This window comes from Mirounga angustirostris, unplaced genomic scaffold (genome assembly GCF_029215605.1).
Source record: "Mirounga angustirostris isolate CCGP_5_RB_7025 unplaced genomic scaffold, mMirAng1.0.hap1 SCAF_3, whole genome shotgun sequence".
Taxonomy (NCBI): Eukaryota; Metazoa; Chordata; class Mammalia; order Carnivora; family Phocidae; genus Mirounga; species Mirounga angustirostris.
In genome coordinates this window covers 101,758,144-101,784,979 of record NW_026991711.1, presented here as the reverse complement: position 1 = coordinate 101,784,979, position 26,836 = coordinate 101,758,144, and the positions used below count along the sequence as shown (strand labels likewise).

At 47.5% G+C, this 26,836-nt stretch overlaps 1 protein-coding gene across 7 annotated transcripts in view; it reads right to left on the bottom strand.

The window, feature by feature from the left end:
- MGAT5 (alpha-1,6-mannosylglycoprotein 6-beta-N-acetylglucosaminyltransferase) overlaps positions 1 to 26,836 on the bottom strand; it is a 336,998-nt gene that overhangs the window by 34,297 nt on the left and 275,865 nt on the right. For all 7 annotated transcript variants that reach the window (XM_064586440.1, XM_064586441.1, XM_064586438.1 and 4 more), the window contains 2 exons: positions 13,493 to 13,642; positions 3,639 to 3,785 (listed from right to left, as the gene is read on the bottom strand). In XM_064586440.1, coding sequence (XP_064442510.1) covers positions 3,639 to 3,785; positions 13,493 to 13,642 — 297 coding nt within the window. The remainder of the gene's footprint in view (positions 1 to 3,638; positions 3,786 to 13,492; positions 13,643 to 26,836) is intronic.

Genomic DNA, 26,836 nt, shown 5'->3' with positions numbered 1-26,836 from the left:
CAGCACAGCTCCTCCACCATCCCCCTTTCAGTTAACCCACCACATTCTCCACCTGGCACAATTCCAGGCTGACACTCCCTCCTCAACTTCGCGATTTCTTTCTGTATCAAAACCTGAGCTCCTGGAAAACAGGAAACGGGTCTTGATAAGTTTCCCCAATGCTGCAGCTAGTACCCTGGGCCCTGTTGGGGACACAGCGCACATCTGTCAACTGACCTTTGGCATCCCAGCCCTCCTGTGGGAGCCCAGGACTGATGGAGTCATCCGTGTGAGGTCACTTTCAGAGCAACTGAGAGGACCCCACAGTGTCATTCTAACTAGAGTCCCATTTAAGCACAGGCAGAATCATCTCAGGGGATGGGAGGAACCAAGCACCTAGGGGTGGGGGCAGCTCTAACGCCTATTCTCTTCTTATGCCATGAAGAATGAAAAGCCTCCACCACCTCACTGAGAAGCACATTACTAAGTGATGACAATGGACAGGAAATGATGAACATCCTTTCCTCAATAACTTAACACGGGCTGGTCTGATCTTGGTGACATTACAGCACTCACTGGGAAATGGACTGTGGATGAGTGTCCTCATTTTCTTTCTTTCTTTTTTTTTTTCAGGAAAAAACAGTTGTAACAAAGTGTCATCAAAATCTTTAGAATTACTAATAACAAAAAGGTGCCGGTTGCCAATGTAGTCTAAGATACTTTTGACTGATCATTTCCCAAAGGCTCATATATAGAAACAGCAACGAGAAAAGACAGGTTTCTTAGCTCTTCACGTATTCAAAAAAAATCACAGTGGGGGGGGACCCCACCATTAGAACTACCATAATAACTGTCGTAGGCAAGATCCGCCGACACATGGTAAAAATAAATGGGCAAAAGTTTGAAGAGAACCAGAACTATTTGCATAGTTTTGAAATATTTTTTCCAATATAGAGAAAAATAGTAACTTTATGGTGAAGAAACCCAGCAGGCACTACCTGAACCAGTAATTAGACTGAGATCATGGCGCCCCCCTCCCCGATATGACACACTGAGAAGGCCATACCACTTCTCTGACAGTCTTGCTAAAAATGCGTCATCTCAAACTAACCACTAGACAACATCCGTCAAATCCAAAGTGGGCAAGGGCCTACAAAAAGGCCAACTGGGACTCTTTCAAAGTGTCACGGTCGTGAAGGACAGTGAAGGACTGAAGAAGTGTCACAGACTGGAGGAGATTAAGGAGACACGGCAGGTAAATGCAATGTGGGGTCCTGGACTGGATCTCAGAACCGCAAAAGGATATTAGTGGGAAAAAAAATGGCCAAGTCCAGTTAGACTGTAGTTTAGACAACACTGTGATATCAGGGTTCATTTCTTAGTTTTGATAATTGTACTGTAGCTTTGTAATATGTTACCATCAGGGGAAGCTGGATGAAGGTGTTAAACACAAACTCTGTACTCTCTGTGCAACTCTTCCCTAAGACTAAAACTATTTCAAAATAAATAAAAAGTAAATTCCAACAACTCCACTTGTACATAGAATGAAGAGCAAGAACCCAAGCAGATACTTGTACACAAATGTTCACAGCAGCGTTATTCACAACAGAGAAAAAGTGGAAACAACCCAAGTGTTTGTTAACAGATGAACAGATAAATAGAATGTGGTGTATTTACAGAATGGAATATTATCCAGGCCTCTACAAGGAATGAGATTCTGACACATGCTATGAACTTTGACAACATTATGCTAAGTGCAACAAGCCAGTCATGAAAGGATACTGTCTGATTTCACTTACATTAGGTAGCTTCTAGAAAAGGTAAATTTAGAGAGAACATAGGTGAGAGGTTACCGGTGGCTGTGGGGAGGGGAGAATGGGGAGTTGGTGTTTAATGAACACAGTTTCTATTTTGAACGATGACTAAGTTCTGGAGGTGGGTGGTGGTTATGGTTGCACACGACTGGGAATATACTTAATACCAGTGAACCATACACTTAAAATGGTTAAAATGCTAAGTTTTAAATTATGTATATTTAATCACAACAGAAGTAAAAAAAAAAAAACCAAAATTACAAATAATTATTCCAATGTGGGCAGAAAAACTTCAGAGATTTCTTACACCTAACTTAAAATGTAGGGATGATTTATTGACCCAAATTTTCTATCCTAAACTCTATCCTAAAAGTTTCAAAGAAGTCAGGAGCATGGTAGAGCAGAGATTCCTAAACTGAGATGTTCTCATTGCTGGGGAGCATCTCTTCAGATCATTCCAAAGAATAAGCTGTTCGGTGCCAGGCTGAACACTCCTGCTCTGTGCGCTGGTGTCTCACCCAACACCTGGCACACAGGTGTGCATTAGGAATTGCTGAGGAACGACTTCCCCAAAAGCAATGACTCCCTATAAGGAAGAATTCAAATGTACTATACGAGCAGAAGGAAAAGCAAGCATGCGAGTCAACACACATACAGTTACCCCTTGTCAGAGGTTGTGTGGGCCATAGATTGTCCTTTTTGAGGATTATCTATGGATCTCAATCCTCTTCCTCCACCTCCTTTGGCCCTTTCTCCAGTGGTCAGAAAAAAGCATTCTCAAAATAATAAGCTCTGTGAGTTGGTAAGATCTTTGACTGATCAGTGAAAAATGATCATAGACAATGCATTTCAGGTTCTTTTGGGGGGCGGGGGTGTTCAGTCGACCCAGAAAGGTTTAAAAGTAGCAGAATTGAAAACCGTGTGCTTTAATCACAGCGCTGCTATACTGCAGCTACATCATGGGGGTCCACCGGGGTCGTCCCCCAGGGGAAGGCCCCGAATGACAGGGGCGCTACCAGGACTCCAGCTTGGAGAGGCTTCCTCCTTGGGAGCAGCCCACAGAGCCACAGAAAGAAGATCAATCTTATGGTTTCTTGCACACACCTGTTTCTGACTAGATACAGAAACACCAGCTTGATCACCCACATGCTCTAAATGACTTGTTGATTGCCCCAAATCGAATCCAACTGCCTTCAGTGGTGATTCATCACCTGCTGTGGATTTTTAAAGAGGATCTCTGACAGCAATTCAAATAAGGTTTCTGCCAACAGTTCTAGCAATGGCAGGATTAGTTCTCAGGATGGTGCCCGCGGATGGTGGCTGAAAATACCAGGCACGTGACTTCAGTTGCCCATCATCTGTCTTGTCTCTCAGGGTTGACAGCAAAGGACCCCACGACACACTCTCTATTCCCCACAGCCCATCGCGGAGAGCACATTCTTCAAAAATGCCTGTTAGCCAGTGGATTTCCTTATTCCATAAATTGTAGACATTCAAAAAGTCAGACCTCAGCCACTGAGAAGGCTGGAGAGGTCTGTGTGAATTAGGGTAGAGCTGAGGCAGAGTGAAAAGATGCCACAGTTTGGAGAGGGGCAGAAGTAGATGCAAGTCTTGGCTGTGCCACCACCTGGTTAGGACAGGGCATCAGCCATTCCTCCCTGAGCCCCTGTACAACCCCCTCCTTCCACCCAGCTATGTTAAATGACGTTGACGATACCTACTGTCCTTTAATGATGTTGACGATACCTACTATCCAAGGCTATGAAGTTTGAACGGGCTCCTAGCCTTCAGTAAGTAGCTAGTATTCACACTGTTAAAAGAAGGATTTTTTTTATAGAGGCTTACCTCTCTCAGAGTTGGCTTGCCAATGAAAAAGTCTGTGTTTTTGCTGCTTTTGGGTGGGCTGAACTTGGGATTCAGAAAAGCACATCCATTTGCAATGGCCTCCAGGGGAGCTGGGCCCTCATAAGGGAACCCGAGTCCAACAAACAACTGTAAGACAGAAAAGCACACCATATATAAACACATCAATCAGGACTGGCGTCCCTGGCTCACAGGGAGCTATTCTGTGCTTCATTCCCATGTGGAAGCCTCAGACACTCTGGAAGGTTCCCAGACCCTGGGGGGGTGGGGTGAAGAGAAAGCAGCTCACATCAGGAGCTGAGAAACAGGACCAGGGACCTTTACAGGCCCAGGAATCTGCTCAGCTCATTATGCTCTCCTCTGCAAAAAAAAAAAAAAAAAAAAAAAAGTACAGAAATGAGCGTGGGGAGTGGGGGAGAGGTGAGCAGTTGAAGGGGTAGGGAGGCGGGGGTATTAAAAGAATAAAAAACAACAACAAAAACCAAGACCCAACAATAATCTTTCCGTAACTCACCAGGAGACATGACTGGAGAAACACTTGCTTAACTAAACAGAAGGTTTCTTCATTGAACCAAAGGAACAACAGGCCCTTTCAGGGATGCTGGGCGAGGGGGACAGAAAGGTCACTTGGCGGTTTGATTACAGTTCAAATGGAGCTGCTTTAAAATGACGGTAGTTCAGTAAACACAGGTTTTCATAATGGGGTTTTCACTGGGGGACACCAACAACTTTGTTTTTATCTCCCCGTCAGCGGAGGGGAGAGGGTGCTGAGTGGCTCCACCAGCCAGACGGCTTCCCTCCTCAGCAAGTACACCATGCGCGTTCCCCACCTCAGACAATAGATGGCAGCCAAAACACACTCTCCAAGTCCTCCTGCAAACCCGAGCTCCAGAGCTGCTGGGACAAAGGGGCCTTGCTGCAGCTCACTGGCAATCATTCCTGGGTCCGAAACCGAAACAGCATCTCAGGGAAATGCCTCAGTGCAGCTCTTCCCCTCGGGACCCTTCACGGTGCTGGTGGGCTGGAAGCCATCGATGGCAGGGTCCAAGTCCGGCCTTGGGGAGGTGTGAGATCTCCCTACCACACCAAGGAGCCAAGGCTGAGATCATCCATGTGGAGACACATCCATCACCAAAGGATAACGGGGCCCCACGGCACCGTTCCCTTCTGCCATCACGCTGAGGAACACCCACGCAGCCAGGCCCCGAGAGTGAAGGATATTGGCGAAGTGGATACACAGCAGGCCTGATTCTCCTTTCACGGGGCCCTTTCCCCAGCGATTCCGTCTTTGTGGCTACTTAAATGGAATTGCTTGCTTAGAATGGTTCCATGTGGAGAGACCTGAGTCCCGGCCGCTGGGTTCCCTGGGCACCACTGAGAGATGCAGGAAGTTTGTGCTGGGCACTCAGTTTCGGGACTGAACACTGACCATGGCCCATGCTGGACATACTGTAGCCCCCACAGGGATTTTTCTGGGACAAGAAACAAAAAACCCAGGTTTTTGAACTGTATATTCTTTTGCACAAAACAGGGCACTTAACCTTTGTTTGTTTCAGAGGAATAACCTTCCACTTCCTGTAAACTTCGGGATGACCAAATATACTGCCAGGGACATCCACTGGAGGAGTTGAGGAGAGCAGCTATGGGGCCAGCAGAGCTCCCACTGCCAGCCGGGGGCACTATCCCTTGGGCAGAACCACTGGAGACATGGGTGAGGAACACCATGTGAGTAGGAGCCTGGAAGATGTAGAATAAAGGGGCATCTCCACCACCACCTGGAGGCCCTGTTTCTGGATTTTACTGTTATTTTTTTAAGATTTTATTTACTTATTTATTTGAGAGAGAGAGAGGGAGAGGGAGGGACTGGGAGAGAGAGAGAGAGAATGCATGGGAGGAGGGCAGAGGGAGAGAGAGAATCTCAAGCAGACTCCCAGCTGAGCTTGGTGCCCGATGTCATGACCTGAGCCAAAATCAAGAGTTGGACTCTTGAGGTGCCTGGGTGGCTCAGATGGTTAAGCATCTGCCTTCAGCTCATGTCATGATCCCAGAGTCCTGGGATCTAGCCCTGCGTCCGACTCCTGGCTCAGTAGGGAGCCTGCTTCTCCCTCTCCCTCTCCCCCTGCTCATGCTCTATCTCTGTGTCTCAAATGAATAAATAAAATCTTAAAAAAAAAAAAGAGTTGGACTCTTAACCGAATGAGCCACCCAGGTGCTCCTGGATCTTACTCTTCTTAAGTAGCTGACAGGAATGAGATTATCAGAGAGAACTTAAGTGTATAGTGTGTGGCCTCAGCATGCGGCTCAGGGGTGAGGGGTGGGGGAGGATGCCTGACAGCAGCAGAAGAAATGGAAGGCAAGAGTGGGAAAGACTCATCCCAAGACATCACAGCTTTATTAAATATGAAGAATCCAGGGTTACCATCCTTCAGGCTTTTGAGCTCTGTGATCCGCCCTCCCTATCAGATTTTTGGGAGGATATGCAGGCTCTCCAGGGGAAAGATGACCTCTCTCAGGTTGCAGGAAAGCATAGGGCTTCCAGATCCTTTTCACTCTGAGAAGAAAGGTGCTGGAAGATGCAGATGGGGGGGCTCTGTGGGTTTAACCAGAGACCTGGAGCCCACAATGTGTCCTGACCTCTGAAAATCAGGGCCTACCATGAAGTGCTGATACCTTCATCAAACTTAAATTGCTAAGAACTTTGGAGAAAATATAGGATGCACAATGATTATTTAAATAGAAAATCCTGGAAAAAAATTTAATTAGCTCCTTTAGACCAACCAATCTAAACCCATTAATTAAAAGTATATGGGGCTGTTGCTTAATGGACTTGAATGTGACCTAGGTTTAATTATATCTGAATAACAATTTGCACCATCTCGGCTGCCCTGCTGGCATCGAAACATCTCAGTACACAGAAAGTAAACATTTCGGGCTAACTCTCCAAAGCCTCACAATTTGAGAATGAAGCTTAAGCAAATACCATACAATTTCTTGGCAATGAGTTTTCTTGTCACGCTAATTAGGATTGCAGGAAATGCACAACTCAGAAACACCAAAATAACAGTTGTCATTTCTGTCAATAAGCAATTTTTTCTTGCTTCCTGTGTACTCAATACCTGTGACATTATAATGGAGCAGACAGATTAAGGTCAAATAGCACTCTTGACATTTGAATCACAAAAAGGGTAGGCAGAGAGAGCTCCTCACCAGCAAAGGGTAGCCCTTAAACTCCTGCGTCCCATGGCCTTGGCACACATGGGTGCCTTAACCATACTAAACTTCCTTCCCCCCAAGTCCCCAGCTTCCCCAGCACTGTGCTACTTACAGACATCCTCAGCATGGAGGCAAGAGACACATCACAAGAATTCATTCAAGCAGAGCTTCACTTTTCGAGAGGAAACTGGGCATATTTTATTTATACTTCATCTGGCCTTCAGAAGCCCTGAATCGAATGAGGGTATTCCAGATGACGGAACATTGTCATGGCTGCAACTCCTTCCCATCAATAAGCATTTCTAAACCCAGGGATTACATGCTCTACAATTAAATTTCTGAACTAATACTAAGCAAGAGAAAACGGATGAAGCACCAGAGATCTTATTCACGGCACAGGATTGGGACATTCCTACGTGTCCACAAACGGCTCAGTAAAACCACTCGGAGTCTTACCCTGTGTGAAAGGGAGAAACAGAATTGTTCTAAACCCCTAACTGGAGCAGTTAACAAGGAATCCTTTCAACATGGATCAAAGTGGTTCTTAGGAAGACTCCACATGAATTTGGTCAGTTTCCAGTCACTCTTGATGGGGAACATGAAGATAATCCAAAATAGAAGACACGCGCACCACGTAAGCTTTTCTGACTAGCGTGACCTAGCTGAACTGGTGGAGCGGCTCAGGAGGGAGTCTGAACAATGAATCAATCTTAGCTTATCCAATAAATTGAATACTGGCACAAAGTGATCAGGACAATGTGGGAACTGACAGCACAGGGTCTAAACTCAGGCCGACCAAAGTTCAAACCCTGACAGCCTCACTTCCTAGTTCTCTAACTGTGGGAAACTGTTACATGCCTCTTCCTATGGATTAGCTGAGGTCCATTATAACGTATTCTCTCCAGCTATGGGACCTCAGTCAAGGTTACACAAGCTCTCTAAACTGTCTTGTCATATGTAAAAATGGTGCAAATAATAGTGCTTTATTTCATGGTGTTGCTGAGAGGATTAAATGAGATATTTCATGGAAACGATGTATTCCAAGGTTTGGCACTGAAGTAAATGTTCACTGAACAGGAGTCGGAATCCAGATTCAACTTCATGCAGCTGCACACACACATGACCTTGTACTGTTTAGCTAGAGCTTAGGTGTGCCTGAGTTGTGGTTGTGCGGTTTACAAGATGCCTGGCACCTGCATGTGTATTTACGAGTTCTCACTATTCCACAAAGTACCTGGACTGAAATAAGGGGAGGGACATCCATCAGAAGAGTGAGAAGACATGGGTTATGGCGGCTGCCTCGTGGAAAGGCCAGTCCCATGAGCCATGACATACTATTGCTAACCTTGTTTCTTCTTCATATAATGATTGGGAATCCCCCTATTTTTGGTAATATAACTTTAAAAAGAATCTTTATAGCTTTAAACAGAATCCGTATGGTAGCCGAGTATGGAGGAAATGTATTCTCCTGAGAGGTGATGCCTTCATGTAGCCTAAAGGGTCTCTCTCTGGACGCGTGTCTGCCCTTCTGCACTCGATGCTTGAAGGAAGAGAATAGTGGCCAAAATCTCTCCCATTCAGGTTTGGCTATTCCCTCTCATGGGCTGCCCATGTCCCTAACCTAAACTACAAGAAGATTCTCTTGTAAAGAGCTAGAAGGTTTAAAGGAGACAAGACAATGATATACACCAAGTATGTTTAAGTGCCCAAAGGTTGTCAGAATTGCCTGCTATGTCAAAGGCTATTTCCTAGAGACCAGCTCACTGGGTAGGCAGCCAGACTATCCTTGCTACCCAAGTGGTCTTTCATAAACAAAACCCAACACAACACAAACAACAATACCAAGACCAAAAGTTCACCCACTTCGGTCATTTGGAAATAGCAGTTCAAAATCCCATGCACTGCAATTTGCATTACAAATGCATTAACTTGGAGATGGGCGGTGGCTAAGAGAAATCTCTGGATAAGTTTCTAACAGTAGATGCCGACCATCTTCAGCTGCCCAGCACGAACTGTTTACTGTTTACAAGGTGCGAGGCAGCACAAGAGGCCTAGTCACCGTCGCATTAAGCATGGGCTCTCATGGTACTGAGGCCAGAGGGTTCTTGTGACAAGAGAGAACTCACGGAGAGGGCACAGAGAGGGTTAGAGAAAATGGCTAGGACTACTAGAGTAAATCTCCGTGACCGTGTGCACCACGCTGACACGGATGCACCACGTTACAATTCGGCTGATCATCGGCTCCCGTCCTCCAGAGCAACCTCCTGCTCTTACTTAAGGGACATCACAAGTCACAGTGCAGTGTTTTGCAAGACTGGATGGTTGACCCTGCTTACAGCATCACAGAAGTTGTACATTGGTGTCCCTCTTCCTTCTTACTACCACTTCTACCTGTGCACTTTTCACATTGCAGTAAGTCCCCAGTTTACCTGTTTGTCTCCTCTACCACATCTGTGTAAACACTGGTGGGCAAAACTGCCTTAGTCATCCTTGTAGCAAAAATGCCTGGAGTAAGGCCTGGAATGTATTTGGTAGTGAATACACATTTGTCAGAAAAATGAGCAAAAGAATAAATACTAATAGATGAGATCTTTCCAGCAATCAAATGTCTCTGTGAGGATGAGGAGATGCTGAACGTTTTTGTGTGTATTTGAGTGTGTGGATGTGCTTTTGTTCCTGAAGCCAGAGAAGATACTGAATGACCTCGCTCTCCACTGCATTCTACACACGCATGTGGGAGGGCAAGAGGGAGAGAGGAGTACGTGTGTACCTAAATTTTCTTCCCATCTGGCTGGAATGGGAGTAATTTTAGGCATTGGCCACGAGGATGAAGCCTCCTTGACTATCTGAGGCTGCATATTTCTGTGTCTGAAATGGAAGATGGAAGATGGACTGCTCCATCAGTTAGTAAGCGCTGGGGCTCTCTCTCACAGGTCACACCTGTGTGATGTGTGGGCAATATGGTGGAGAGGCAGGCATGGGCTGTCAGAAGGACAGTGTCACCCGCTGTGGAAGCCTTGGCGATTTAGGTACGAGATTCATGAGCAAAGCAAGAAATGACTCTTACGGGCATGGTCCCAAGATCCCAGATGACTAATGGATTTCATCCTCTTTCCTTCATTCTTTATAGAATTAACCGAAGGCCTTCTACAAGCCAGGCACTGTTCTAGGTATTGAAAATGTACCTGTAAACAGAATAGGCAAAGCCCCTCTCTCATCACGGAGCTGCATGAGAGTCTGGTTCCATGGGTGGTGGCCACCTCAAGCCCTGGATTTTTGAGAGATTGCTCAACTGCATCCAAGCTCGTGGGAAAAGTCATGGTTGATGGGGGATCAGACATGGGGATGGGATGGAACAGGGACAGTATATACCGTATATCCTCCAACCCTGCCCAGGAGGCTAGGTGAGTCCCACAGCCAAGCTGATGAGCTGACATGGTAGGGCAACAGGGCTGTCATGACCTGCCCGCGTGCTGGAGGGTGAACGGCCAGAGGTTGGGGTAGCGAAGGGGTACAGCAACAGCATGAGCAGCAGCAGCTTTCCCCCCTTGTTTTCCACAGCCAGAATTTGCTCTCAACTTTTTACTGTAGAAAGGGAGGTACCTGTTCTGCCTCACTCCAAATGCTCCTCCAGTCTAGTGTAGGATGGGAATGCCCCTTCTATAAGGAGCTTCCGGTGCTAAGACTGGGGTGGGGGGTGGGGTGGGCACGAAGAGGTTAAAATTAGGAAGGAGAAGAAAGAAATCACATTAAAAGAGAGGAAGCCTTAACCCCCAAATAAAAACATGCCACCCAGTGCGTGCTTCAATGGTACTCTGGGAGTCTGCTGGACTGAAAGCCTTGTCTATGGTCCTCTGATAAAATAATTAATTCATCCAAATTTATATGCTTATTAGAAGAGTCTGTTAGATTCAACAACTTCCTGGCTCTTTTAGCCCCAATTTTAGTGTCACACCAAATTCCTCCATCTTCAGAGGCTCCCTGTGGCTGGAGCCAGCTAATGACACGTGGGCTCTTGTGGCCCGCTGGGGAGAAATGCTGCCGAGCACGGGGTTTCCTGGGCCTGGGTGCAGGGCTTCGAAGACGGCTCATAAAGAAAAACAATGAGTGAGGAGCTGATTAAGCATCAATCAGTTCCACCTGTCTCCCAACCTGAAGGAGCACCAGACTCCTTCCCTCTCCAGTGAGTCTGACGAGTGTGCGGATCCCATTCATTCTACCGATGTTTGCTTCTCCGTATCTCCAGTTCTCCACTTTCAACGTGGATTGGAATAAATCGCTTTTAAATTGCTCAGAGACACAGAGGAAGGTGTTAGAGGGAGAAAAGGTTATAAATGCAAAGCATGACTGTTCTTTAGTGTCATTATTTCAAAGCCCGGGATCCATTCATTTCTGTGCCTGCTGCTGTGTTCTGGGTATGAGGGGAGTCTCTGCAACACATGGCCTCATTTTCATCGTATTTGCCAACTATTTTAGCCATAATTCCACTTGGAGTGTTTTAATATATTCCAGTCAGATGAACAGGCAATCCAAAATGGGATCAGTGACATCCTGTGAAGGCACCAGTTTCTCAAGGATAAATATATGCCCCTCACACTCAAAATTCAGGCCGCAGTCCTTGGCTGTTTGGTGACCTCCCACATCGCGGCTCGGACACCACGGGCCTCTTCTCTTTTCCTCCCCAGGACATCAGGGGCCTCAGCTTCGTCCTATTTCCCACTCTCTGACAGGGTAAGTGGATGGTAGGGGAAGCAAGGGTTCTTTTAAAATTTCCAAGGCTGAGTAAGACATTCACGAGGCTGGGTTAATAGGAGTGCGTGAGACAGTAATGACACGCTGTTGAAAACCAGCGCTGCCAAATGTAATTTTAAAGGAGCTTGAGCTTTTCCCACCATCTGATGTGGGGAAAAGTAAAATGAGGCAAATGGCAAAAAATAGCATTGCCACTAAAGGGCCCGGACATTCTAACGATTCTAAAATGTCATCCTGAGACAGAAAAAGAACGGGCAGCCGAGAATACAAACTGGGGAACGAACACACTTCACTCCTGGTTGTCAGGAACAGTCATTGGACTACAGATGACCTTGCAAGGAAATGAGATCTTAATTAGTACAAACCAGATCTTTGGCCAAGGAGATAAATAATTTACCTAACTGTTTTATTCATGGCACCACCAAAATGACTTGGAGGTAGAAATGATCAAATGCATTCACATAAAGAGAAACTGAGGCCGAAAGGAGGTACATATGCTGTTGGCTGGTGAGTGTCCATTAAGTGTTCTCCAGTTTGGGTGTTTACTCATGAGGATGGTGCCTTTAAGGGCCTAGCAGAGCTTTAATTTTGCAATCAATCAATCAATCAATCAATCCATGAGTTAGGGTCGCCTGCCAGGCAAAGTGAGTGACTATGGGCCAGCCGAACGCTCTAGCCTACTTTCTCCTGATTACGATGAAGTTAACAACAGCACCTTCTCCACCTACCTCTTTGGGCTCTTGTGAGAACAAACAGGGCAGCGTGTGTGGATATGCTTTCCCAAATCCAAGTGTCACACAATGATGAGAAATTGCTCTGAAGCCACAGAGCCTCTCACCCACTCAGCCTTCCCCCTACCTTATGAACGAAAACCCCGCCAGCCAGCCAGGGCCCAGAACTGAGATAGTCACTGTTGATAACAAGCTGCCCTGTGCCTTAAGGAAGGGATCGCACTTGTTTTCTTCACTCTAACAGTCCTTGCACCATGTCTGGCTCTTCAAAGCCAAACTCGGATCTATTTGCAAGTCCCCTAAGGTCACGTGGTACTTTCCCAGCAGAATTATAGGCAGTGGGGCAAAATGACGCTTTCATCACACCACTAAAATAGTTCTCCATCAGTGGCTCCCCCAGGTACCGACCCGATGGGGTCTGAGGTCCATCTGTGCCTGCGACAGTCAGCCCCTCAGCCCCTCAGCCCCTCAGCGAAGGTTTCCTCCCACTCTTTCCCCGGCAACAGAGCAGCTGGGTGGCTTTGTGGCTCCCTCCGGAATGTATCTTCTCTGCTTCCAGCACGTGGCCCTCCCTCGTCTCTCCTGACGCCAGGCCCGCCCTGCCCAGCACCCATCTCCAAATCTTTCACAGTGCCTTCCCTGCTCCCTGAGCCCGAAGGGACTCTCCCTGCCCCCCGCCCCCGCCCCATCTGAACTTCTTCAGGGTCCACTACCAACTTTTTGAATGAGGAGGCATGAGGAAAAGCCAGTTGGGGGGCCGATTCCTTGAAGCCAGTGGGGAAGTGAGGGAGCCGGGCACCCCAGGCAAGCTTGCTGTGACAGCCGCTGCTTGATCACGAGGTCTGACCCTCGAGACAGGGCCTTACCTTTCCTGGTTGCCACCGTATCCCCAGCCCCTCACTGGATGCCTGGCACAGCGTGGGTCCTTGGTAAGTAAGTTTTAAACCATAGCAACGTCCTTCCATGATTAACTTTAAAGCCACAGCTGATCTAGAAAGCCACTGCCCAGAAATGACCTAACGAGTTACTGCAGCATTGAAAAGACAGCGCGAGAGATTCTGACCCCATTTGCAACACCAACAGAAACAGACTGTAAACCACACCACTGATGGATTTTTACAAAACTCACTAAAAACCTACCTTGGTTTCTCGGAGAAGAAACTGCAGGTCTCGTCCACTGAGGATACCGTGGTTTTTCACGTAACTGGGAATATTCTTCGTGCTGGAGCCGTAAACAGTCGCGTGTACTTCCATGTAGGTGTGAATAATGTCCAAATAGATTTTCTTATTCTAAAGAGGGAACACAAAGGGAAGGCATTTGTTTTTTTCTTTTCATTCTAGTAACAACCTGCCTCAGAGCTGGAGGCCACAGAGACAGAGTTCTTAATATAGAGGTTGCAGGAATTTGGCATTCCAAACCCATAATATTTCTTTCAAAAGTAATCTGACTGGATTTTGAGGGCAAACACAGTCATACTGCCGCTGTACAATTCTGCGAGAAGGAACAGATTATGTAGCAATATATTACTGAATACCAATGATAGCTCAAGGCCAATTGCTTTAAAGTATTATCCCCACTTTGTAAATTAGCAGGGACCCAGCACTTTGCATTTGGCTCCTCTGCCTTATGGGGCAGGAAGTTTGGGGAAGGAAAGCCCAGAGAAGGCAGTCAATATTTATCTGGAGATGCTAAGCTGTCCCCGAGGAACGCAAACATCCCCAGCTCTTGCCAGTATTTCTAGTGATGATTAACGTATGTTGTCAGAACTGGATCCCACCTAGTTGGGATGAGGGAGAGACGAGAGTTTCCCACAATATGCATTGATTGACTCGCCATCTGGCGAGATAATGAGCATACCCAGGTAGACAAAAAATGGAAAAAAGATTAAATGTAAACTTCAATGAACCCTGAACCATTCAAAAGTAGTTTCATTTTTATTAGAAGCAAAACAAAACCTCTTTTCTGTACTGAATTTCGAGGCACATTTTCTAAATCAAAACCACCCATGAAGTGGAAGCAACTCGTTTTCCCTTCCTCTTCACGTTTCCGTGTGACTAAGTAGCATAAGCTGGATTTTGTAGGTTGCTTTTTCTTTTTTCTTTTCGAAATTTGAAAGATTCAAGTTCTGTAATGTTTTCCAGTTATACAAAAGTGGGACAAGTTTTTTTTCTCATTCCAAGCCCATTTTCACACACTCCAGGAAAATGTATTACTAGCCAGTTCTATGACTAGAGACCGCAAGGGATGCAGGGGTGTGGCACCAGCGGCCACAGAGCTCAGGGAAGGGGAAGGGGCTCTGCTGGGGGGAGGGCGGCAGTGCTTCCCAGCCTCCTCACAGTGTTCTGAGACGGGCTCAGGGCCTGCCCTCTGCCGTGCGCTGCCCTGGTGGGGGATATTACAAAGGGCTCTCCATTTTGTGGGAGGCATGTTTCAAATCACGTATCAGAAGTCTTCATGGCTGGAAAAACAGCCTCGTTCCCTTCTCTGTCTTATGCACCAAGATGATTTTGTTCAGAAGCAACCAAGTCCATGCCTGAACTCTAATGTATGCATTAAATGAAACACTTGGCCTGAAAGTTTAATTTCATGCCATGTTTGGTATGGCTGGAAGATGTTAAATTCATCACTTCAGAGATGTGTACCCTTGAATTAATGCAGAGGTGACTAGAAACAGTTTCTAAACCCTGACTTCCCATTCATAGCTTGAATCAAATTTAGGATCACCTCCGTGATATACATTAATTTGAGGGGTTCTAGGATATGGGTCTTGTGCCAGATGTACCTGGTGATTCCTGTCCCCACAAACCCCCTTCTCAGGGACTCCATCCCCACCCACAGCCCCCTGGTGAGGAGGGAGGGAATTCTGTAACTCCGGCCCCCTGCCACTGCTGACCAGCCCGGGGTGTGTCTGACCCGAGGGGGACCCATCTCTAGGCTGGCCAGGAGCCTGGGACGTGGCCAGGCTCTGGAGGGTGAGCTGAACCAATCAGACCCTCTCTCAGGAGCTCAGAATCTGGTACACAGAGAGATTCCTGCCAGATGGCCATGGGCTATAGAGCAGAAAGGTCACTTTGTGTCAGAGTCTGGGCGATTAGGAGCCAGACACAAGTTCTGAAGAAAGCAGCTGCCAGAGGTGGAAAGAGAGCCAGGTGAGAGTTGACAGGAGGAAAGGGGAAGACCGAGACAGACAGTTGGTGATCAGAGGGACCAGTGACTGAGACCAAGCATGACAGAGAGACAGGGCATGGGAGGGAGAGGAGGAGGAGGAAGGAAGATGGTGGGAGCCCATGAGGAAAGCAAGCACAGAGACACGGAAGAGCGGAAACCTGGTCCCGGAGCTGCTTCTAGGTCCCACTCCATCCACAGCTGTCCCCTAGTCCCAATTTCCCAGATTTTTCTGGATCCTTCCAGCTATAATAACAGCAGCTGCCTTCCCCCATTCCACCCCACACTTTCGCTGGAGCTACTCTGGGTGGATTCCTATCATCTAAAAGGAGGCCTGTTGGGACATCTTGTTGGGCTTTGTTCAGGGACTGGGCAGGCATCTCCCCTTTGAGCAAAAAAGACAGGCTTCCCTATGAAAAGCCAGCTGCTAGCTGGTGAAGATGGACCAAAGGCCCTTGAATTAGGTCCGCAGTGAGGGACAAAGAACAGTGAATGACCCACATGGTTCCTGTCCTGGAGGTACTCACTTCAGGCAGACCTCAGATTAGGATTCCCAGACCCAATGCCCGGGGAGTGAACAATATACAGGACACAACACACGTATCGCCATCAGTTCCAGAAGAGGTGGGGCCTCCTTGAAATATAGCAAGGTGGGGTGGGGGGAAGCTCAGGCAAATAAAAAACAGCATATGCAGGGGCTAATAATAAAGTCTGCGAATTTATTAACGTGAAGGCCTGGTCAAGTCTGAAAGGAGAAATTATCTTCAAAGAGGATTTATGTAATTTCACGAACGAGAAAATCAAACAGGTTATTAGAGGAGAACAAATGTTTCCAACGTAACTCTAAGCTTTGAAGCTGACCTGACAACTAGGTAATTCAGCCCAGGCCTCTTGTTACCACCTGTGCAGAGTGCTGCAGACATCGAGTGAGGGTGACTCACGCCACGGATCCCAGAGAAAGGTGCCCTGGAGTCACCCACACGGAGCTGCCTCCCCGCTCAAAGGTAATGTGCACTGGATGCTACAGGAATCCAAAGAGCCAACTCCACCTTAGGACCATTGCCTGTATTTCAGGTTCAAATGTCCAGCTGCCTCCTGAACCTGTCTATCTTGCTGGGCTGCAGGCACTTCCAACTCAACAGGTCAAAAAGGGAATCCATCACCTTACGTTCCCAGACCAGCGCCACCCTGTGTGCTCCTCATCTCAGTGACTGACATTAATCCGCACCAGATTCCTTAAGTTCCTGCACTAGAATCACCCTTGTCGTTCCACACATCAAAGTAGGCACAAAGCCCTCTTGATTCTGCCTCCATAGTACCAAATAGGCCTTGATCCTAGCCCACCTTGATGGTGCCAGGATTAATACAACCGGCATCTTAACACATCTTCCTGCGGCTCAAAAAGGTGATGCACCTTGGCCAAGATTTCGACAAGTGAGCAGCAGCTTTGGGACTGACCACAGAACAATCTGTGTGGCTCAACATCACTTTTGAACCATGCAAAGCAATGCTATGTACATGGACATTTGCAGTTAAGTACAAAAATATGCATGGGGATGACAGACTCCACCTGCTGGATACAGATTACTGAGGGGGCAGGGAGGGCTTAGGGAGGTGGATGAGATTTAATGGTATTTGTAATATATAATTTCCCTGTTAAAAGTTGCAAAATATTAACATTTACATAGTTGGGTGGTGGGTGTTTGCTATATTAATTAAAATAGAAAAATTTTAACTACATGCAATCAAGAACAAAGAGAAACCGGTCTGTAGGACTTCAAAGCTGCCACCACTGGCACCTCACTGGAAGGCTCAGCTCCCGCCACGAAGAGAGGCTCAAGGGATCCTCTTCTCTCTTCGACGTACATTGCTATCTTTGGGGTTTAAGAAATAGGGTGCTGATGTTTCTTAAAGTAACCATGGCCCAGCCTGCCTTCCCCAACCCTTGGGTAGGACAAAAGTGGGGAGGGAGATGTGCAGGGATGGGGACGCTTCCCAGCATCTCCCTCCCTTCCTTTATTTTAGATATTCAGGCCCAGGGCAAAAGTGCTACCATGAACCGAGTGTCTTGGATTTTGTTGATCCAAGAACTGGATTCAGATCACTCCCTAGAAAGCCTTCCCTGTCTGATCTAAGAGACCAAGGTCAAAGAAAATTATCTACTCCTCAAACCCTATCACCTACAAGTTAATGAGATGCAGTCAGAAGCCTCTTGCACTGACTATCAAACCCAGGCAGGCCACCACCCCTTTCTGGGGGCTGAGAGAGAGAAATGCCTCCAGTCCCAGCTGAGCAACTTGGGAGCCCCAGAATGCTGTTCAACAGCCTCTAGTTCAATTTAAACTCATATTAAAAACAACCAATCAAACTGATTAAAATTCAAATCTACCTAAACTCATTTGGAGGTGGGGGGGAAGGGGAGATGAAAAGGCAAAGGAGAGAACATGCTGGAGCAAAGGAGGAATGTTTTCCGTGTGTCTGTGGATGCTGACGATTGTCGCTGGAGGCAGGTGCATTTTCAGAATTGATCATAAGCTCTCCGGAGCTTGAATAGAGAGCTTTAGGAAAACAATTCAATCTAAAGCAATACCAGTGCGCTTCTACAGCAGCGGGAGAGGCAGAAAGCACAAGTGGAGAACCACGAGCCCTTTCCTTTCCCAGCCGGTGAATTAGGAGTAGAGGAATGTTCTTTGGCAAATGTCAGTATTCTGAGCTTTTGGTTGCACAGGGATCTTCTTGCCTGCAATATCCCTGCTCCCCACTGCAGACAACATACATCCTTTCTCCGGGAACCCTACTCCCCTCATCCACTTGGCACCTGTGACTTGTCAGTTTAAAATAAATAATTCTATAGCTCTGCCCAGAGTTTGTTGGTCCAGGGAAAGCACCTGGTGAGTGCTGAGCCCGTGGGCATCTTCCCTAGGAAGAAATGACGGGTGTGGAAGAGCCAATCCCTCCCCAGAGTCCAAAGCTGTGCTGCCACATCCAGCGTGGGTCCCGTCACACGCAGGTCAAGCTCCAGACAGAGAAAAACGAAGTCCTTGCTTAAAGAAGGCCAAATGTGAGACAGCACGTGTTCTGGTAGGGTCACGAACCACGGTTCTAGTCAGGTCTCAGGTGCATCCCAGCCCCTTCCCAGGTACCCAGTCAGGCAGTCCCTGCTGTGGCCGGAGCTAGGAAACTGGTGTTGTTACCATTTCAGCAGTAACAGTCCTGACAAGTACACTGTGAGTGGATTTTTATTTTGACCATTACGGATTTTTTAAAAAGATTTTATTTATTTGAGAGAGAGAGAGAGCACTAGAGAGAGCAAGCAAGAGTTGGGGCAGAGGGTGAGGCTCCCCACCAAGCAGGGAGCCCAACACAGGACTCGATCCCAGAGCCCTGGGATCATGACCTGAGCCGAAGGCAGACGCTTAACCGACTGTGCCACCCAGGCGCCCCAACCATCATGGATTTTTAATCATTTTTAATGTAGTAGCTTCCACTTCCTCCCCTACAAATACAGAAATTGGTTTAATGCATGGTTTTATTAATATACGGTGATGAATCATATGCTTTAAGAAACACAAGGATGCCTTGCTCCAAAACCACCCCGGAAACGCTTTACTAACTTCTACTGAGACGTAACTCCTTGAAAGCTTGGGTTGGACTGGTCCATTCTGCTGAACCAAGATCTTGTGAACCTTTCTCTACCCCAGCCTCCTCCATTCGCTGCATCCACCTGTGTGAACTGCTGACAGTCTCTGAGCTGATGCCTTGTCCGAATGGTGACGCATCCTCCTGAGCCTTCTCAGACTCCTCTTGCTGCCTTGTGGATGCTCACGCCACCCAGGCTGCCCTGCACTGTCAGACCGGGAGGAAGCTACACCGGGAGGTGGGGGGCATCGGGGGGCCGCAACCCTGAAAAGCATCCCAGAAGTACAGGGGCGCTAGTTCCCGGAGAGGTGGACCAGGGCCCCTGAGAAGCAGGACACAGGGGGGGCCAGGGAGAATAGAACTGCCCTCTTTCTCTCTCCCGCAGACTCCACCAAAGCCGAGTTCCTCCTTGCAAAGCTTCCAGGAGTGCCGAGTGCTATGTGGCCAGGCCAATCGTCCGCGCCAGCACATCACCTTGTACTTCTCCTGGCCTTGCTCCCCTCTTCCTGTGCCCTTGCAGCCCTGGGCTTGCACCTCCTTCCCCAGTAATGAGCAATACCCAAACCTACCTCAGGCCTTGCTTTCTAGAAGAGGCCCTGGGCTGAGACCCTGTTTTTAGGCCCTCACACCTTCAATCCACCATCCTCAGGGCTGGTGTCCAGAACTGAGGATTTCGGTCCCCCATACAAAGTCTTCAAAGGCTCCTCGTGGCAGTGAGAGACCACCTCGTTAGCTATGCACACAAGGCCCTCCACAAAACGGGCTTCTACAGGCTTTCCAGCTTCATCTCCTACCGTCCTCCCTCCTCCTTTGTGTCAGGTCTACCTACATGCCCCCTGCTTCTGCCTTGGCCTGAATCACCCTTCCTCTCCCCCTCCTTTTCTCTCCTGGACTCCTCCCCCTTCCTTCTCTGCAAGCTGGCAATCCCTGGGCTCACTCTGGCGAAGTGAGGTGCCACCTCCTCAGTGCAGTCCGTATCGCTCAATTAATTAAACACGGAGGCCATTAGACGGCGGCGGTTCTGATGCTGTGGTGGCCTCCATAAAGCGAAGCTGGCAAATGCCTCGAAGTTATACAGTCAAAACGCTGGCGAGACGACCAGTCACCAACAGCCCACTAGGCGGGAAGGCGCAGCCAAGGCGATAATCTCCCTTCTTCGCTTCCACACCTCCTCTACGTCTTTGTGCCCCCATCCCCTCCTGTCAGGGGAGTGCTCCTAACTACTTCCGGTTTGGCACTGCCTACTGCAAACGGATTTTGTTCAAATAAACTCTTAAGCTTTTTCGTATGCCTCAGTTCATCTCTGCACATTCACTTCCTGTTTGGCTTCCTCGGGCTGCCCTGGCCTGGCCTGCCCACCCTGCGGGGCTGGGGACTTCTGAAGGGCAGGATGCTGGGGCTTCCAGGCCTGGGGGGGCCTGGCGCAGAGAAGGAGCTCAGGACACGTTAGGGGCTGGGTGAGCAAACAGGGAGGGCGCAGGGCACACAGCACATTTATGGGCTCGCGGAGAAGCCGGATCTCAGGCTTCCTCCCGCTCGGCTCTCCTACCCAGTCCTGCCGAGCTTCCCACCCTGCCTCAGGAACCAGGTCCTTCCCCAACAAAACCTTCTCCCAGCAAATGAGCTTAAGGTCTGTGACTTTACCTCAGGTGTATTTTAATGAAAAGAAAACCGAGAGTTGCAGACCTTACAAGATGTCTTTCATAGTTGAGTCCTCTTCCTTATAATCTAGTTCTCTTAGGAGTTGTGAGGTAGAAGGACAGGAGGGAGGGAGACATTTAAAAACAAAACAAAAAAACCCTACCTCATTAGCCTGTTCCTGAAGTCTAAAATTCAACCAGGATGAAAAATTCTTTTATTCCAAGATCAGAAGTTCTAAAATGCAAATCTCTGAATTTCAGCAGTGAAGCAGAAAGAATTTACATTACAGAATAATCAGACCTTAAGGTCCTTGGCTCATTTATTGCAAGTAACCACCCAAGGTTAAGGGGTGTGTGTGTGTGTGGTGGGGGGGGGGTCCTTGCTGTGTCTCACTCAGGCCTCCTAGGCTTCTGGAAGACTCTGGGAAGCTAAGATGCTCTAAGCCTGCCACCCTTGACCCTTCCTCCCTAAATCCTGACCTTGAAGGAGAAAGGCGGATGTTCAATCATTACAGTGGGAATCACGGGAACCTTGTGCTCTTGTCTACAGCCTGGCCTGTGGCCCCCCTATGGACCCATGGCCAACAAAAGAAGGGAATCTGTTTCCTTTTGCTGTACTGGGCTCCACACTTATTCTTGACTGGACCTCAGCTGCTATAAATTACAACTCATCTAGCGCAATGGGTTAGTTGTACATAAGCCACACTTGAGTCTGTTATGAGTAGTTCTAGAACCTACCTACTGCTGAGTTTTGGGCAGAGGGCAAAAAGAAAAGGATGTGGAATGAGTGAAAGGGAAGAATATTCAAAAGTACTTGACTTATTCTCTACTGTCCAGTTAGGTGGCTCAGATTTCTGAGCCCTGTTACTGCTGGTGGATCTATAAATATTGAATATCACTTCCCAATTATATTAGACATTTTCTAATATGTGCTAAGCTCAAATTGGGAATAAAATGTATATAAAAGCTACTTAAATATATACTTTCATTAAAAAACATATGGTACTCACACTACCCCCCAGACCATAAAATGGGACAAGCTAGAAATGAGCCTCAAGATGGCTAGAGCCTTCACTTCGCTGCCCAACCTGAACCCAAGCCCACCCCACCCCCAGATCTTTCTATCTGAACCCTAGCTGGTTAGCTAGCATGCTTCCCCATTTTCCCAGTACTTTCAAGTTTCAGGGTATTCTCTGCCTTAGCACTGAGGCCTTCTGTAATTTAACAAATGCCTCTCAAAGGACCCTGGGGACCTGCCAGCCAGTTTGTGAAAACAATGAACTCTCCTTTCTACTTTGAGAAGGGCAGGAGGTCTTCAAATGGTAAAGCTGGCTTCTCTCACAACCCCCTCGCCCCGCCAGTGCAAATGCAGTCACTTACGGATAATGGTGCCCCTTACTCTGCTCTGACTGCTGCGGGCCAAGAGCAACAAAGCCCACCAGCTATGCTCCTGTGCTAACAGGTAGCAGGTGGAAAATGGGCCACTGTTACCACACCAGGTGTCACAACGTAAGAACAGAAAACCAAGAGGCTGCCTTGGCAGAACTGAGGTTGCACTTTTTAGAGAGCCCGCATGGGTTGGGTGAATTATGGACTGAATGGAGGTGACCTGTGAGTCTCACCCACTCCTGACAGAGTGGAAGACACGGGATCCCGATGGGCTTAGGCCAGCGCCCAACAATTGGATGCGGTCTAAACATAGAGGAGAAGGGGTCACTTGGCAGGACTGTCCTCTATGTCTCCAGGGAAGGATTCGGAATCACATTTACTCTGGTGGGCAGTGTGACAGGTGTGAACACGGGGCTTCTCCTGCCAATTAAACTGAGGCCCCAACGGCCAGCCACCAAGCGACAGGTACCACATAACTCAAAGTGAGCAGTCCGCCCTCCTCCCCACACCCTGAGAGGGGAAGAGGGTGGTCATCCCTGGGGAGCTGTTGGCTCGCTTCCCTCCTCTACCTAACCAGCTGGGCAAGGCTCTAGAGGACCACTGGGAGAGCTTCACCTGCATCCCTGGGAACTCCTGGGGCACACAGATTAGCACCAGATCCAAGCTTTGAAATGCCTCATGGTTGGAGCCTGGGGCTGGAAGGATGCCTTGAAGGAGATGTCAGGAATAGGAACAGACCAGAACTCCCAGGATTTCTCAAAGGAACAGATGACTGTTTCCCTTGGTGCAGGTGTGGACCACACAGAAAGGTGCCCCACTGGATCCTTCAAGGAAGGGCTCTGTCCAAGGGGCCACAGGGAGGGTGGGCTGCTGGAAACCAGCCCTGAGAGGGAGCCACACCTTCATTTTAGGCTTCTCAGGCAAAACAGCACTTAGGAGAGGAAGAAAAGGAGCTTAACTTGAGATGATGTTCAGAGTTTCCACTATTAAACTAGAATGGGTATTTTAATTACTGCACTTGGACTGTTCTTGGAACTGAAAGTAACAGAGGGTTTTTTTTTTTTGCAAGTTTTATAGAACCTGCCCAAAATTGTATCCAAGGGGCAGAAAAGACTAACTGTACAGTTCAAGGGAGAAAAAAGTTGTTTCTTGCTTGAATTCAACAGAATCTCCCTCTTTCAATGTAATGTTTACAGATACAAGGTGATTTTAGGTGGAGCACGGGTAAAAGTTTTTAATTTTAATAGTTGTAAGTCTATTTATATACGGTTAGAAAAACTAAGTAACACACCCATGGGATTTCATGCTCATTCATCACTTATGATAAAGCTAAAATAATTATTTTTTTTAAAGATTTTTACTTATTTTTGGACAGAGAGAGAGACAGCGAGAGAGGGAACACAAGCAGGGGGAGTGGTAGAGGGAGAAGCAGGCTTCCCACGGAGCAGGGAGCCCGACACAGGGCTCGATCCCAGGACTCTGGGATCATGACCTGAGCCGAAGGCAGACACTTAACCAACTGAGCCACCCAGGCACCCCTAAAATAATTATTCTTAAAATGAGCCCATTAAAAATACCAAGCAATTAATAGTCCAGGTGGGGTATGCATATAACAGAGGTCTGAATTTGGTATGGGTGACTTTAGTCTGGAACCTAATGCTTCAAATAAGTGTGTGGTGGTGAGCCTCATTTCACTAAGAGGTGAGGAAGGGCCACATTCTGTCATTCCATCAACCACGCTGGTGGCAAGATCATGGCCAGGGGACTCAGGTCATTCCCTCTGTCAGCTAGCAGGACAGAGAAAGGCAAGATGCTCTGAGTAGTAAAAGTGCAGAGAGATGGAAGAGGTGGGTGGATGGAGTCAAAAGGAAAAGGTGGTAAACCACTCTCACTTAAAGTTGTCTCACTTTGCAGAAGTCTGGGGATGGAAGGCTTCCTCATAAACCACACTTTCGCCCCGCGGCAGCTGTCAAACTTCACACTGCTCAGCCAGCACCGTGCATGAAGTTCACTCCCCGGGTCTGACCTGGAATAACCTTCTCCCTGGTGAACTTCTCACACTCTCTGAAGAAAATCTTTTTCTTGGGTGAGCATGTGCAAGGCTATTCAGAGTGAAGTGTTTGGGAGGCAGGACACCGGGGTACAAGCTTTAGTCTACCCAGAACCACCTAGATCAGCCTGGACAACCTGCTTTATCTTTTGCAACTTCAAGTTCTTCAGTTGTAACATGAGGGGCTTATTGATTGGAAGGTCCTTTGAGCCCTAAAGTCCATGACTTACATTTACTACTTAGGGACGCCTGGGTGGCTCAGTCAGTTGAGCATCTGCCTTCACCTCAGGTCATGATCCCAGGGTCCTGGGATGGAGCCCTACTTCAGGCTCCCTGCTCAGTGGGGAGCCCCCTTCACCCTCTCCCTCTGCCTTTCCCCCCGCTCATGCTCTATCTGTCTCAAATGAATAAAATCTTTAAAAGAATAATAAATTTACGACTTAAAGCACCTTCCTCCCTGCTTTCCCAGGGGTTACAGGGCCAGTAATCTGCAAAGGAGATGAGGCACAGGGGCTCTGATGGCCACCCAGGTCCCCTCTCCTCCCAGCTCACCCGTCCCTGGGTGTTGAGAGCTCGGTGTTAAGCTCATTAGAAAACTGCCCTCCACTGCCGAAAGCAAGGACCCTGGGTGGGGAGAAGTGTAGGGGGGCAGTGTCACGACTCTGGAACAAGTCACTCTCTACCTCCACTTCCCCAAAGAATCAGACCGAGGCTGGCCGCCAACTGAAAACGCATGGAGTACCTGGAGCTTTTGACACCCAAAGGCGATCATTTGTTAACACCCCCACTTTTAGGTCCAAGATTATCTTCAGGAGTAACTATGAAATGAAATGAATAATGACTGGAAAAGTGAACAATGGACATCTTCCTTTCTGAGCTTTGCATATGTCAGGAAAGAATTAAAAAGGATGACCTTGTGAAAACAAAAAAAGTAAGAGATTAATCCTTCTTAATAACTTTAATGTATTCTTCTACAAATAGGGGGGAAAAAATCTCCATTTTGGTTTCTTTCAGTAATGGGCCACATCACATTTTCTGTTTTCATGTGTTAGCTTCTGTAGATCTGTCACAGATTCCATCAAAATCAACTCGTCCTATGTTCACAGTAATGGACAGTGTAGCCATATTCGTCCACCTATCTTTACTTACAGTTTATCGAGGAACGCTTTTTATTAATTTCAAACTTGCTTTCATGTGAAGCAAGATATACAAAACAAAAAAGTGACAGGCAGAACACATATCCAACCTGGTTATCGCTGCGTGCTAGGATGAAAAGTAATTGCTTTCCTGCAATTTCTAACTTTTCCACTAGTAATTACCTTACAAACAGGAAAAACAAAATAATACCTATGTCCAAAATCACAGTAGGCAGCCCTGAAGGGGCACATTTCCCATGTAGTAACTAATGTTGAGGTTTGGGAAGTGAGATAATTGGAGAAGGCCATGTTTTAGGGAGGCAACCAGGAAGAGAAAACGGATTCTGAGCCCACTTACACAGGACAATGCACACCTTTCGCTTGCATTCTAGAGAGAGGGTACCCCCCCAGGTCTCACCCTCCTGCTAGCCTCTCCCAGCTCCAAATAAGAAGGTAAGCTTGAGTTTGCTGAACCCCACACAAAGGACAGCAATTTACAATGCACGAAGATGCATGTGTTTCTCCCTGGACTCTGCAAAAGCAGAGGTGGGGGGGCAGGGAGGACTGGTTCTATTAGTTTGATTCTGAATTACAAAAAAAAAAAAATCCAAAACCAAGATACCATGTTGTGAAGAAACACGGTAACACACAGCCTGGGACTAGAAAAGGTTTCATTTAGCGCTTAATTTGCTCTAAGAGAACTAATGATTTGATGCTATGGTAGTATTTGGAGGTGTTCTTCTCTTTGGAGCCCTAATGAATTAAAAAAACAAGCACCTCTTTGGGGACATCAGGACAACTAAACAGATTCATACAGGTCACAGACGTGCCCTCTGGTGCCATCCCAGACCCTGGCTGCAAAGTCTGCATGGGTGACATCTCCAAGTAACAGATAATTTCATGTTCCAGGAAGCACTCATTGTTGGGATGGTTATGTGCAGGGTAAACCACACTGCTTCACAGAGACTGAGATCCTTATGGTTGGTGGCTCTTACCAGCAGGAGGCATTCAGGGTAAACACTGTCTCCCAGGATGGATGGCAGAGTTGGGTCACCTGTCACCAGTCTCGCTTCATTATTTAGAGTAAGAGAGGAGAGAACGGGTCTGGCAGGCTAGGCCCCCACCTCTCTGGCTACCTCCGCATTAACCTGAAGGAATGTGGCTTTCTGGGCATCCATCCACATTTGTGTAAATTTTAGTAAGCAGTGTGGGGCAGAGAATGAAGCAATCTGGGGTTTTATTCTAGCTCTGTGACTACTTGTGGGAGCTTCAGGTTTTCTATCTTTAAAATAAGGGAATATCATACCTGCCCTATTATAGGAGCATGCACAGAAATAAATTTTTTTTATTGTTATGTGAAGGGGTCACAATTCCCACCACACTGATACACACACACACACACACACACACACACACACACACCCCACTCCCCACCGTGCCTCTCAAAGAGCTCCACCCAGCACC